The sequence below is a fragment of the Amphiprion ocellaris genome, chromosome 22 (assembly GCF_022539595.1).
Source record: "Amphiprion ocellaris isolate individual 3 ecotype Okinawa chromosome 22, ASM2253959v1, whole genome shotgun sequence".
Taxonomy (NCBI): domain Eukaryota; kingdom Metazoa; phylum Chordata; class Actinopteri; family Pomacentridae; genus Amphiprion; species Amphiprion ocellaris.
In genome coordinates, this window is record NC_072787.1 from 4,904,044 (window position 1) to 4,919,320 (window position 15,277).

General features: G+C 41.3%; 1 protein-coding gene across 11 annotated transcripts in view; it reads right to left on the reverse strand.

Moving 5' to 3' along the window:
• ntng1a (netrin g1a) overlaps positions 1 to 15,277 on the reverse strand; it is a 123,020-nt gene continuing 107,743 nt past the window's right edge. For 2 of the 11 annotated variants that reach the window (XM_023280769.3, XM_055007077.1), the window contains exons 6-8: positions 11,624 to 11,791; positions 9,117 to 9,251; positions 1 to 1,701 (exon numbers count right to left, since the gene is read on the reverse strand). In XM_023280769.3, the coding sequence (XP_023136537.2) occupies positions 1,445 to 1,701; positions 9,117 to 9,251; positions 11,624 to 11,791 (560 nt within the window). In that variant the 3' untranslated portion in view covers positions 1 to 1,444. Of the gene's footprint in view, positions 1,702 to 9,116; positions 9,252 to 11,623; positions 11,792 to 13,363; positions 13,424 to 14,474; positions 14,520 to 15,277 lie in introns of all 11 variants that reach the window. The other 9 variants (XM_035953057.2, XM_055007079.1, XM_055007078.1 and 6 more) reach the window with 9 other exon arrangements.

Consider the following 15,277-nt stretch of genomic DNA (forward strand, 5'->3'; position numbering starts at 1 on the left):
TTTAATTTTTAAACTTTTATTCACTTAAATTCTCAAGTGTTAAAGCAAGAATAAAACATTTATAATGTCCTTTGGTGGGATTTTATTACACTTTATTAATACTGTATATGTAAACTGATATTCTTTGATGCCAGCACGTTGCCAATACAAAGGAAAATCAACTGCACAACTAAAAGTCATAAATAAAAGAAGTGAATGTAAGAAATGGAATTAAACTGAGAAAAAAAAAACAATTGCTTCTGTATTTGGATGTCTTAAATAGATACATTAAAGGTTGCCTTTTTTCAATCACAGTTCGGCAAAGATACAAAAGGACTACATGACTCTCTTTTTTTGTTTGCTCTGTCAAGAAAAGAACTTGCAAATACACTGATGGTTTTCTATGCACTTCTCGTCTGCTCAGGTGAAAACTATCCTCGGACCATGATCGTAGCGAGCGTGGTGGCTCTAAGATAGAAAAAGAATCAGACAGCTTTACTGGAGTATCTTTTTGGAGGAGGGGTAAAGGAGGGGAGGGGGCGGGGCTTCTTACACATGTGCATCACTAACATCGGACAAAAGAATCTTTCAACCAACAAGGGTTTTACAGAGTAACGTTCACGAAAGCACAGGTCAGTGGCAGCATGGTGAGGGACTCGGAGGGTCGGGAGGAGGGGGATGAACAGGAGGGAGGATGAGATAGAGCTCGAAGGAGAGACAGAAAGATAGAGAGGGATCAACGTGGGCAAAGTTTAGTGTCACAAAGTGGCAGTCCGGACAGATTTCCTTCTATCCACAATGCACTGACAGCAAAGAATGCTTCTTGGGTTTTTCACCTCTTTCTGTTTGTCGTCGCATTGAAGTGTAACAGTTTAGTTTCTGAGGCCAGTCTTTGCCATTCAGCAGGGATAGTTTGTTTATTTGAGATTTCTTCGGCGTCAGTCCAGCCAACATTAACTCGCAGAAGCATCCCGGGGGGATCGGCAGCCACTGTCGGCTCGTGCGAGAGCTGATTGGTCGCAGCTGTTGTTGCCGTGGCAATAAGAGAGGAAGTGAACAAGTCTGTCATCTTCAGTTATCCCTTCTCAAACTGGAAGGAGCTCGTGTACCTGGTATGGCTTAGAGGGGGAGGGGGGACTCACTGTTCTTTGCTCATTTTACTCTTAATAGGCAAACGCTCATATTTTTAATAATATCTGGCTTTTTTAGAAGTATATGTTTTTTCATTTCTATATATTCTTTGAAATTAGATGAAAAGGTTTTGCACTCATTTGTCTGGCACATTCCCTTTATTGTCAGCGCGAGTGTCCATTGAGTCTGGCGGCGGTGAAGCTCAGTACATTACAGTCCAGAAAGCTCATGGTTGTTCTTTTTTAATGGGTGTTGATTATTTGAAAGGAAGGGACGGGAGGGTTAAGGTGGAGGCGGCGGGTAGTGTGTCACTCCCACCAGGTAATGGGTCTCTTTAGAGCACGGCGGGCCAGCAGGAGGCCTCTCTCAGCAGTGCCGAGCCCAGCATCAGCAGCATCAGCAGCCTGGAGGTGGACGGAGGCGTCAGGGGGGCCTGGCCCGAATCGGGGCCCCCGCAGCCGCCCAGCTCCGACTCGCAGCGGGGCTTCTCGCACAGCAGGCCCGTGTAGGCTGAAGGACAGTTGCAGCGGACGTTGTTGACACACACCCCGCCATTTTGACAGCGCAGGAGTTCGTTGTCACACACCCGGGCTGCGGTGGGAGCAATGTAAAAAGAGACAGCAGTGAGAACCCAACACACACACAAGAGCTGGGCAACACTTTACTTGAAGAGCATCAAAAGCACATTATCAAATCACAGAAACGCCTGAAATATTGGAGATAAATTTAAAATTCTTTGATGTTCTTGTAGTACTTAAGAAACTCACAAAAGCTTTTCTTCGAGTAAAGTGTTACCACATTTTCTCCAGATTTCTTAAGGAATACGTTTCAGGAAATATACTTATTCAACATCTTGCCTGTAGTTCGATGGAGATAGATCGGTGCCAGACTAATACCTGTGCAGTAAATATGGAGATGGAGAGTTTAGCTTAGCGTTAGCATTGTGTAGCTCTGTCCATAAGTTACAGTTTGTTTTACAAGTGGTTATTTGGCAAAAAAAACTACCACAAAGGAGCATACAACCTCATGGAAAACATGTCATTTTATACACTTCACTATGGACTAACAAACAAAGTATGTCTTAATCAGTGAAATTTAAACACGCCGATTACAATGTCCCTGATGTTGGTCTTTATGCTAAGCTAATTTACTCCAACTGCATATTTACTGCACTGAGATGTGCACCAATCGTCTGATCAAAAACGTTGCAAGAAAACAAATAGGTATATTTCACATAATGTTGAACTAGCATTTAAACATTTCACCAGTGGAGCAAAAATTAGGATACATACACGTAAAATGCATGTAATTTAGATTGATTTTTAAGACTCTGCAGTGCATGCATTGTGATAAAATCTTTGAAAATTTGGACAAATAAAGTTAGTAATGTTAGTGTAAGCTTAAGAGATAGCAAACACGTTAAAGCCAATGTAAAAACTAAAAAAAAACAACAAAAAAACCCCGATGCTTCTAGTGCCCCCTGGTGGTAGCAATAAAAAATACATAAAAACTTGACACATAGTTGCTTTAAGGTCCTTTTTTAAAACACCATCACACTTGTGATTTAAACCGGTGACACTTCCTCCACAGTTTTAACACCCTTTAAATAATTTAATGCCACCGTTCACATTTTTATAGTGAGCAGAGTTTTCATCATTCTTTTTAAAATGTAAGCTCTGTAAAACTTCACATCCTCCTATAATAATATGACATGCAGTTAAACATTACAACATCTGACATTTAACCATGACAATAGTGAGGATTTTAAAGCTTTTACAGTCTGAGGTTGTAACACAATTCTGTCTCTAACAAGACTCCTGTCCGTTGGTCTAATAACAAACCTTATTAAAGCCCCATCAAATGAGCCATGTTGCAGCACAGAAATCCACACTTTCCTCAAAGCCTGCACGGCTTTCCCCAAACAGCACTGACTTTAGACAAACTGAACGTCAGGTGAAAATTGGTGTATATTTAGAGCTGGGACACCGAGGCCACTCTATTCCCAGCGGAGGCAAACTGTCAAGCAAGCTGGAGGCAAACAAAGCAGCGCTGCACAAACTAATAAACCAACAGAGACAAATAAACAGTGATAAACACAGGGGCCACTTCTGCCCATTTCAGTCCTTTATGGGAGTGGAAAACAATGTGGTGAGCAATCTATGAACTCTCTGGGACATAAATATCACAATAACAAATATAAGACCTCTCTCCTAATACTTCGGATTGGATGCATGCTGTCTCCCAGGAATAGCCAAATAGGGTTTTGATGGGAGGCTTGTTAAGAAACATTGACTGTGTGAATCCTATTTGTGCCACGTCTGTTTTGTTGGAGAAGAGAGAGCTGCTGTTTGGCTCAGTAAGTTTTGCTTCAGGCCACAGCTCACCAATTACCATGCACAACTAGATCCAAATAAGACATCTGAACTCCGTCTTTGTTTTTTTTCCAGCTGACATACCAATTTCATGACCAATTCAACCACTCAGAGGAAACTACAGTAATGAATTAATATATACAACTGCAACCACTGCTGCAAAACATAGTCAGCCTTTGTTCTCTTGGTTTTCTGCTCATAAAGAAGCAACAGTTGAACTTGGTAATTAGACCGTCTCCTCCAGGATGGCAAGGAAGAGCCAAAAGCATTAATTAAAGAATCGTGAGGGCTTGATATGATCAGTACACAGGAGAGACTCCTTTAATTAGACAATGACCTTTCATCTTGTCCATCTTCTTCCTCCTTGATGTCGTGATAGAATGCTAATATGCATTTCTTAGTGGTTTGTATTCCTCCTGTACTCTAAATTTCTCCAAAAATACTCGAAATGAGTTGCAAGACACTACTGTGTATGGCTAGCTTTTCAAAATAAAACCAGCTCAAGGTCAAGCTGGTGCGACAGGCGACAGCACAAGAGACTAGGAAGTGATGCTCAAGCAATGCTGGCTTCATAAGAGACGATGGCAGCTTTACAACGTGCAGCACCTCACAATAACTGAGAATTTAGTCCAAATGGATTTTTATGACAACAGTATAACCTGATGTGAATAATCTTTGGTTTAAGCTATGATCTGGAAGGGAAACCTCACGGAAAAGACAACACAACCCTTCCCTCCACTTGAGGTGACTGCAATCCATTAGGACAACCCTATCCCACCATTCACAGCTGTGTATGTTCACTCTTCGCTCCCTGTCGCTTTTGTCTCTCACTGCTGGTCATAAGGTGAAGCAGCCAAATCCACACAGCAACGTTGGCATTTGATAGTGTGAAACCTGTAATAAGCCAAAGTGGGCTTCGTTGAAGGTTAACAGTTACAGGAATGCCAGATTAAATTGCCAGTTTTTGATGTAAACATCACAGGTTCCTGCACAAACAGCATGCAGTAATCAGTAAACGTGATTGTAGTATTTATCATGTATACGATATATGTATCATGTAGATATAAATAACCAGATTTCTCTGTGCCTCATGTAAACACCGCATCCTGAATGTGATCAAAACCAGAATCATCCTCATAACCACGACACTGTTGCCCAACTAAACACAGTCAGGGATGTACGTTTTAATCAAAGTAATTTCCAAATCGAATTGGTTTCATTTGTCAAAACTTCAGCTAAAAACTACTTTTTAGGCAGTTGTAACCAGTTAAATTCAACCATTGCAACCCAACGATAAGACTGAAGTTGCAACCAAGTGTACAGCATCCAGTTCAGCTGTGTTGGTTATAAATAAATGTTAACTAATAGCTATGTGGGATGGCTGACAGCTAACAGCTATCTTGAGCAGCATAGTTTTCAGAACTAGTTCATCGTCTTCCAGAAAATAGGCTAAGGTCAAATATGACAACATATGAATTAAGCAAAATAGCTTGTTTCTTTCGGAAAGATGGGGAGAAATTGTTAAGGGCATGAGTCCTCTGTGATTAAAATGTAATTTTCTTCTGACTCCTATCAGTTGATGTGCATTATGTGTACATAAAGGTATTGTGAGTGAATGTTGGCTTTAAGAATCATCCCATTAAATGCTGCACAATGCTCCAAACTGCATCGCCAGTTAAGTTGATTTCAAAGGAATGTTCAGGTAATGCCAAACCCCTGCAGGCAGACTGCTTCATCAGGTGCCAATTAAGCTAAGCTAAAGTCCAAAATGAAGCAGAAATATTGATCATTTAAAAAGAAGCATCAATAACAAGTTGTTGCCAAAGATGTAGGGTCAGTAAGATTAAAGGTACTATAGCACTTTGAAGGGATGACCACCTGAGGGCACATAAAGCAACAGCGGAGGGTATAATGGTTCATAAACTCTCCTTTTACTGTCTGTTGGCTTGAAAACTCACTTGGGGTGAGAATTCTTTTCAGAGCTCTGCACCTTTATCTGCTTTCAATTTCTCACATTAACCATTTTGCATTACCGCGTGTAAACAGAGCCGGCACAGGCAGTAAATGACAAGATTTGTTGCGTTTACTTTTGATATGAGTGATAATATTTAGAGAGGGGACCAATGAACTAGGTGAGCCTGACTGGGAAAGTGATGTGTTTGACGAGAGATTTAAGTTTTAATTGCATTTTTCAGTCTGCATGCAGATTGAGTCTGGTCCATGCACATAAATACTGCAGCAGCACGGACGCGAAATAAGGTCGAGATTGAAAAGTTTTCAAACTTTTCCAGTTGGAGAGTCATTGACAGATCTTCTTGGGCAGGGAATGTTTCAGGTGTTTCTCATTTAAAATGTTTTGTGGAGAACATTTTGTGCAGCTGATGTGATGACAAATTCTCAGCTGAGTATTTTTTCCACTTTTGTGACCCATTGGTTGTTCAGGTAATCTTTCTAATTCGTATGGAAAAGTGGCTATTTAAGTTACAGCCAGAGCAGTGAAGGATTTTTTTAGATGCTAAAACACAACCACAAAAAAAGGGGAAAAAATCCATAGTGGAGTAAAGATGTCTCCACTAAGGCTTCAGTAGACCACAATGCAATGGAGTCAAGGCTTCATTATTGAAGACTGTCAGGACAACACAGTGTAAAACAATGTGAACTCTTCACCTGCACTAAACTTAACATAATACTATTCTATGGAACCCTATGGCTGTAAGGATGCTGCATGTTTCTCGTCTTGTTGAATGGTGCTCATTGTTGGAAATGTTTCATTACTTTGATAGGAGCAGTTTGAGAAACGTTAGTTACAGCCTCAGTACACAGGAACTTGTTTAACTAAGGAGGCATAAAGTACCACATTTTAAAATTAACCTCACAAATGTGTTTTGGCCTTTGTTACTTCTCTTGTACGTTTGACCTTCTCTGTGCAGAATGTTGTATGCAAAGAGTTCAACACTAAAAGACTCATCTGCTGAAGGTTTCTATGAGAATTGCACATACATCAATAAAGTTCTTTGTAGGAGACATCTTGTACTCAGAAGTTAAACTTCTGAAATGAACAATATTTTAATATTCATAGGTTCTGTGTTTTTCTGTGAGGGAGGGGTTTTTATAAAATTTTTAACCAGGTAATTACAATTCTTTATGGAAAACCATATCAGACTGAAACTGCGTTGCAAAGCTGAGTATTTTTATATATCCTTCCACAGTACTGGATTCTCAGCCTTTTTACGTGTCGCAGTATTGCTTAAAGCTCTTAGATCTGGTAGGGGGAGGAAAAGTTTGAGGCATACTGATGCAGAAGTTTTGAGAACATGCAAATACTTCACTCAGTGCTGTTTGATTTTCTGATCACTGCTTCATGACTAATCTGACAAATAAAACTACTGATCCATTCTGTGCTCTCTCGCGCTGTATGTGACTTCCCATCTGCTTAACTTGGCACTGCATAACAACAAAAATATATTTTCTCTCACTTTTTCCCCCCTCCACTTTCTCTTGTTGCTTGTAAACATTTAATTACTGCTGTTCTACAGCTCTGCATTCTCAATATTTCTGTTGGTAATGCCGGATTTGCACATGTATTCATCCTGAGATGCTATGGGATGTGGGCCATATCAGTGTTTGCCTTCATGCCTACCTTTTGTGTAGAAACAGATGTGCGTGTTGACAGTGCGTATTTAAGCAATACACACTGAATATTTTAGTCCAAACAGAAACAGTGCATTTTAATGAACATCCATTTCTCTCTAGAACTACTAAAATAAATCACTGACAAATCACTGAATTTAAATAAGAATGCACCAGGCTTTAAAGCACTCTCATGGTGCAGACTAACAATAGCTAAATACAACAGGGAAGCAACAGGGTTATTTCTAACAATGTGGTGTCAAGCTGCTGAAAACATGCCATTAAATATACTCAACATTCAGCAGGAATGACAGTTGACTGAAAGTCATAATTTAGTTCTTTTGGTTTTCAATCAGTCTCATCCACCTCCACAGCAGCTCCATAGATGAAACAGACAAAGTTGCGTGCTGCATTGCATTATGGTCGACTGAGTCTCCTGCCATGAAAGAGAAAAATTCAGTCTTTTTGAGTTTGACGTAACATATTCTGCCTTGAACAGCACCAATGAGCAGATGTTCCTGCGAGCCTGAAAACTTCAAAACCTGACATTTACCAATTTAGACCGTAGATTGTTCAGCAACACACATTTAGTTACACATCGAACAGTGCGCTCATATTAAAGCTAGGGTAGGCAGTATTTATTTGGGGTCAAATTCCTTAATAAGCATTCACCATATTGCAATTATAGTTGTCTGAGAAGCAACTAGTCTTCTGCACCTCCATGTGGTATTGTTCTCAAGCTTTACAAAATCTTCTTCAACCAATCACAGGACTTTTAATCCAATTTCCAATCAGAGGGGATGAGTTGTGGTGGCACAATGGGAGAAACAGAGGACTTTAAAAGTGTTTACTTTTAGCTTCAGCATGTGGATTATTTTTATTTTATGTTGTTTCTTTCCAGCTTTCTCCTTACTGCAGCTTTAAGACTGCATTTTTTTACATACACCGTTACAGGCTTTTCCACAATGACGTACTATCTGGAGCTTAACTAGCATAAAAATAAAGGTGTGCAAGTCTTTCCTGATCCTTTGCACTGCATTAACGAATGTCTTATTGGATCAACATTCCAAGTTTTGTGATCAGACGAATACTTCACAGAAAGCAGACGAAACCTTTCACCATGATGATAATGCCACACCTTACCAAATAGATGGCACTGCCCCGTGGAAAAAGTCTACAAATCTGAAGTAACTTGATACAAAGATGACAAGTGCCAATTAGTAGCAACTATTATCTGATCTGACAATAAATTTTGAGAGTCCCCTAATAAGCAAAATAAATAAAAATCATAAATTAGCAGATCCGAAGAGGCTTAGTTCTTCATCAGAGAGTTAAATCCATCATCCTGAAGTGTTTATTTTTGTTGCCTTCATGTCGTTTTGTCAGTGAAGTTTGTCTCTGTGAAAAATTTGTGACATTTAAAAAACAACAACAAAACACTACATAGGGCATGCATTGCAAAATGACCAGGGGAAATACAAACGATAGACAGTAATAAATGGGCTGGAACTCAAAATGACCTGCATTCTCCTTTAAAAAATGTTGGCGTTGGATGACATTGTCCTGTTGTGGATTGGCAAGGGAGTGATGGCTACCCAAACAGATCACAGGCAGCCTGTCAAGCAGACAATATTGACTCAGCTGTTGTGTTGTTGGTGTGTGACACGGCTGGATAACTGAGTTACTGAGCAGCATGCATCCTGCCATGCCATTGCTTTGTTCTCTATTTGAGCCATAAAGGGCACCTACTGACATTACGCTGGTAACGCAGCCACAGCAAGTGTGAAATGCAGGTGCAGGTAAATGGCTTAGTATATTGGGTTAGCTCGTGTTTTGTGTTAGGTCTGTATTTGTCAAGGCAGCTGCGCATGTGCCGCGCATTCTTCCAGCCAAAGCTCAGGAATCGCACAGAGAAAAGACATCAGAGAGAGAACAGAAGAGAGACAGAGCGGAGGGGGAGAGTTGTCTGGAGCTGCATGGTGCGAGGGTTGTGGTTCTACTTACATTTGCAGCCATCGTCCCACAAATAGCCGGGTAGACACTCCTGACACTTAGGCCCTGTAGTGCCCTCCTTACATATACAAAATCCTGTGCCATTACAGCGATCACTGACTGAGCCAAAGGGATTACAATTACACTCTGGAAAAACAAGACACACACATACACACACAGGCTGGAGAACAGGGTGGTGCTTTGACTTCCCGGCACACGTCTAGGACTTTTCACAGCGTGGACCACAGTCCTGGAGCTCTATTATAAGCTCAACAAGGCGTTTGATTATTATCTTAAAAAATGCAAATAGACTTAAAGACTCATACAGTAAAAAAATGCTACCATTTCAACTGTAATGGAGACAGAATGAGAAAGAAATGAAGCTGGTTCTAGATGTATGATCATTATATATTCATTACAACGTATTTGTAATTAAAATATAATTATTTTTTCTGTTATACAAGTACAGAGCGTGCAATGAGCAATTATGCAAAGCATTATCAGTAGCTTTGATTTCAAATGGACAAAGTGAGCTTATCTGAACATGCTCTTATAAAATCTGAGTCATTCATACAGTTAGAGATAGAAAAAGATGGAAAGAGAAGACAGAAAATGTGATGCGCTGGTATCAGATGGATGATGGCATGAAACAGAGATAAAGACTGAATGAGTTTTTAGAGGGATGAGGGTGCAGTACATTGAAATGGGCATTGTTGTAATATGTTCTTTAATTCTAACAACTGTAAATACTTATTGTTATCCTCTGACAAGGATTCGGCACAGTCTTTAAATGCCTCTTAGCCATTAACGGAGGTGAATAGTCATTATTCACAATTACTAAAAAATAGCTTGTAAAAAATAACCTGTCAAGTCTCTAGCGTCCTACACTTGACTGACCTCCTGACGTTCCACAGCAAACTGGAGCACTCGGCAGTCAAAGTGACACCTATTCTGACAGTCCCTGACCATCACATTGCACCTTCTGTGGCTGTGCTGGCTGCACGTGGCTGCACCCGAGTGACATCCAGGGGTAAGGCAAGAGGAGGGAGGTGACGGCAAGTGACAAACTGGGGGGTCAGTGAGAGAGAGGCAGGGCGACGGCGAGTTTGGCACGCAGTAACGCCTCGGTGACTCTTAATGCCTTGTGACGGGTTTCAGCTGCTACTCCTGAGGCCATTTCATGTATATGACATATGCACTTGTGTGGCACCTCTGACTGGCAGTGTGACTCCCCGGCAACATTTCTCGCAGAACTCTTGTTGCTTGTCAGACTGCCCCCTCAGGACTCACAAGTGCACCTGGCGCTGAGCATTGTGAATTCGGACAACACGTGCTAGCTGAAGAATTCATTAGGGAGCCAAACTATTGCTGTAGGAAATATGTGAAATGTAATTTTTACACATAACCAACCTAGATGATGCAGTTTATGGATGTCTGCATAAAAGTCATGAACAAAATAACAGAAACACCAGGTGAAAAAAGCCTTTTAATTTTGACACTGTAGCTACAATTAAATAGGCAAGTCATGTTGGACTGTATCAAGTTAGTTGCCACTTTAAAGACCAATTTCACGTGTATCAGATTTTAAAGAAAGCATGGCCTATAAGCAAAAGAGTAATATTTAATATGCTTTGTTCCCAAAATGATACAATTTGCATCAACATGGAAAACTGGGGCTGACACTTTTAAAGCTTGGTTTTGGTTCACATTAAATAAGTGTTTATTAGTGAGCTCTTTAAGGTGCCGGTAGCCAATTTTGGTTACAGTTAGACACAGTAGAGTGAGCTGTTTTCCTCTATCTAAAGTATTTGTGCTAAGCTAAGCTAACTAGCTGCTGAATACAGCTTTGTATTTTGTATTTCTTTAACATGGAAAGAATTTTTGAAGAAAATTGCGACTTAAACGACAGTGGCAAAGCGAGACCATGGTGAAAAATTCAAATTTACCTGTAATAAATAAAAAAAAATAGCTATTTTGATCTAATTTTGGTGTTTTCATTGGATTGTGTTCATGCTTTATTTTTCTGTATGTGAAAATCAGATAGTTACAGCTTTATATCAATGCTTGGCTCAGCTGGAAAACAACTGCAAATTGCTACAAAAAGAAATACAACGTAGGTAGCAGCTAAAAAAAAGGCAATGCCCTACCTCAGTACATTTCTTTAACAGCATAATTATGCTGTACTGCATTAACCCTGAGTCAGTGTGCAGGTGTTAATACCACACCTTAGAGAAAGACGATATATCACTTAAGCACAGAGTTAAAGTGTGTGTCTGAGTAAAGCTGAGTGACTGTCATCCTGCATTCCGTTAAATACTTATTCTGACACTGAAAGCAGAAGAAGCAAAAGAGGAAGACCACTGATGGACGTGGAGAGAGGAAGGTGTAGTGATGATGAAGTGGTGAGGGATGAAAGGTGACACTTTCTCTGGTGAGGAGTCAAAGACAGGAGTTGAGGCAAAGAAAGTGTTTGTGGTGAAAGCATGGTGGCAGTGAAGGGGGCCGGATGGGGGACTAACCTATGCACACATTTTCATCGTCCAGTTCTGCTGAGGCATTGCGGTAGTAGCCCAGCTTGCATAGCTGGCAGTGCTGGCCCCTAGTGTTGTGCTTACAGCTCACGCAAATGACGGTGTTTAGCAGCTCGATGTAGCTGCATCGGTTGGAGTGGCCGAAGCATTCGCAGTCTTGCAAAGAAAGAAGTGTGGCGGCAAGAGAAGGAGAGAAAAGAAAGAGAGAGAGACGCGATAGGAAGTGTTGGAATTGTTGCTGTTGCTGGAGGGCTACGGCGGTGGGGTTAGCAAAAGTCTGAGCGAGGCGCCATGGCATGCGAGGTTAAAAATGGAGACACTGCGTGGTGGTAGGAGGAGGAGAAGATGTTGAGGAAGTGATGAGCGGTAAGGTCTTTTATGATTAGTCTGGCATGGGCACAGCCAGAGGTAGAAAGAGACATCACACAAAAAAGCACGGCGTTAGAAGAGGTCACATTACTTCAAGCACACCACAACACGAGGCGAGGAAGGCTCCGAAATGATGGCACAGAGACACGATCACATCGGGAACACCACACAGCATGAGGCAGCTCAAACCATGAATGAAATGGACCTTTCAACCACTGGGAATGGTATAGGGGGAATTCTGAGGATTTTTGTGTATTTGAGCTCTTAATGTCATGGTTTACCTGATTTGAAGTGAGAGGATGAGATGAAACTTAATATCACGACCCACTGCAATGAATGGCTGTAACCCCTAATTTACCTGACAAATATTTATTGAGTAGCTGGGTGGTTTGTCTTTCTCCAACCCAACTTAGAGGATACTGTCTTCAAACAGCAATCAGTAAGGCATGTGAGCTTCTGGTGACTTGCAGCTGGGAGAGAGTGTGTTATTGCCTGCTATCCAGAGTGATGTCATGCTTAATTAGATATATGGAGTTGAAGCTGGACTGCAAAATTCTGCTACAGTCTATGATAGTCACTGGCAGCCCTGCCCTCAAGGCATGCAGGATAGTAGGGTGTAGCCTCGCCTCGGCTCTCTCCGACGGAGGATCAGTCTGCCACGCTGAGTGACCACTGACACCATGTGTCACAGTGCAGACAGATGTGACCCTTAAGCCTCACTGGCAGCCGCTCAGACAGAAAGCCCACTCACGGCTGCAGAATAAGGGGTTAGCTGATGGGGCTTTCATCCAAGGGATTGTGGTTATTAAGAATCCGTATTGAGGTCAGTTCTCTCTGTCCGGCCACTAACAACCCGACAAGGCTTGGACACGAAGGAACGGTAAGTCCAGCTCACTCTACCTTTCACCTAAATCAGCAAGTCTTATCTGAGTGTAAGCTTAGATCTTCCACATTAGATGCCTCACTCTCGCAGACATACTCTCAGAAGACAAATAATCTCTCCTTTCTAGAAATAGGCTAAGGTCATAAATCATGCACGGACGGGGAATAAAAAGTCTTGGAAATACGTCACTCCAAAAATAGTTGTAGTCTCAAACACCCACTTTATTTGCACTGAAAAGTAAAATGATTTCAAGGGACTTTTATAGTGTTTAGAAACGATTCCATAGACGAATGAGTCCTTAACGTGCCCCGACAGTGAAAGCCATCAGTCCAGTACTGAGCTGGAGGTTTGGATACAGAGTGCACTGGGTTAGTGCTACAGAGGGTTAGGGGGCTTATAGGTAAACAGAAACATCATACAGTCAGAGGGCTTGGGTGTCATCTGGGGGGGCAATGTATGAATTCCAGAGCTCCTACCTCGCTTGCTGTTTGCAACGTGGACAGAAGGGGCAGTGGACAATGCAACTTGAGGAGCTACTAGACAAATTAAAAGAAGAAACAAACAAACAAAAAAAAACATGATATTGCAATTAAACATAACACATGTAATGTCAGAGAATTAAGAATACCAAGCATCATGCCTAATAAAAATAGAACAGTAAAAAAAGAAAGAAACATACGCAATAATGATGAGTGATGGCATTGAGAAATAAGGAGTGACATTGCCAAGTGAAGCTGGCTGCATGTAGCAGCATCTGTTACAAATGCCTTAGATGCCGAACAATTCAAATATTATGGTCCCTCTTTTACGCTTCATTTCATTAACAAGCGCATTGTATAATTCAAGCCTCTGTGTATGTTTCCCTAGACAGAAACTATCCCCTGACAAACTACTCTGCACCTCGGTGGAGGCCAGCCAAGAATTTTCACCCTATAAATTTGTGCACAGGAGCGTGGGTAAGGAAACTGGGTAGCAGTGAACACATCAATCCCTCCATTCTTTTCCGGTCATAAAACAAACAGTGGGAAAAAGAAATAATAGGGCCAGCCTCTGCTATTGTCCTTGGTGACATAAGGCCTTGACACATACACTGTGTTCGCTTGGCTGCAGTCATGGAAACACAGAGCTGAGTGTTTGTGTACTAGTTGCGAGGTGGCTGCGCATCGCATCAGCATGATGGATTAAACTGAGATGAGGGCAACATCTACATAAAACTGCCATGAAACCTCTCCTGCTTTTCATCTTTCAGCGCTAATACACAGTTGAGTGGCCCTGCAAGCTCTACACCTAATTAAAAAGTTTATGTATAAATGTTCAGTGCACACATTGAGTGTTCGAGAGGATAAAGTGCGACACTGCAACTTGTTGCAACACTGTGAACACACAAGCCTCCTCTTGAGCAGTCATCAAGAGCAAGACAAGCAGACTGAGAATGTTTGGTTCTGTCAGGAAGGCTGGAAAAGGGTAAGATACTACCCCCAAAACACCCTCAGCGACCAAGGAGTTATTTCTTTTATTACTATACAAACACTGGGGTTAAATGAATCTGTGAAAAAACATAATTGTTGCATAATCTTAGATGCCTACCTTCTTTTCGGTTAGCGACACCTAGGGATGACACATTCGGCCGAACTGCGTGCAATTGAGAGAAACCAGGAGTTATTCATGTGTCCTTGCGTGATGCACTTAACAGACCGTTTAGAGGGGGGACTACGTGGTAGTTGACACACACAACTGGAGACACGGACATGTCCAGCATGACTCAAACCAGTAAAATCAGGAAACAGCAAATACAATGGGGCAGGGCTGACATGGACGAGCAGAGAGAATGCATCCAAAGACCCATTTAGAGGACATTGGAGAGACGTTGTATGTAATTTGTGTGACTTCCATGATCTGGCTGTGTATGTGTATGCTGATGGCAATGGCAATGATGAGTGAGAAATGGAAGAAAAAAGATAAAACCCTGTTAAACTTAGTATTTAAGTCATGATTTATGCAAGAGAGTCTCAACTATGTATAGCAAATGAAGACGTTAGGGGGGCATTTTGTTTAATTCATCACATTGACTATGTAATCAATATCTAATTACAGTGTATTTCTGGCGGAGGAATAACAATGAATAAATAATGGCAGGTGTTGAGACTTGGAATGACGGACTGCTGTGGGTAGCATAACCTCATAATTACATACAAGTCAGTATTTCCGTGTCAGGGAAATACTTTGCGGTTGGAAATGGAGAGGACTCAAGCAAAGGGAGGAATACGGATAAGTTTCCTCATTGTGCCCCTTCATCTCTTCACTTGATCTTTCTGTCCTTTTGCTATTGACTCCATGAATCATGCAATCTTGGGCAATTAACATCCTCTGGTGCCTTGGCAAGAAGCCTA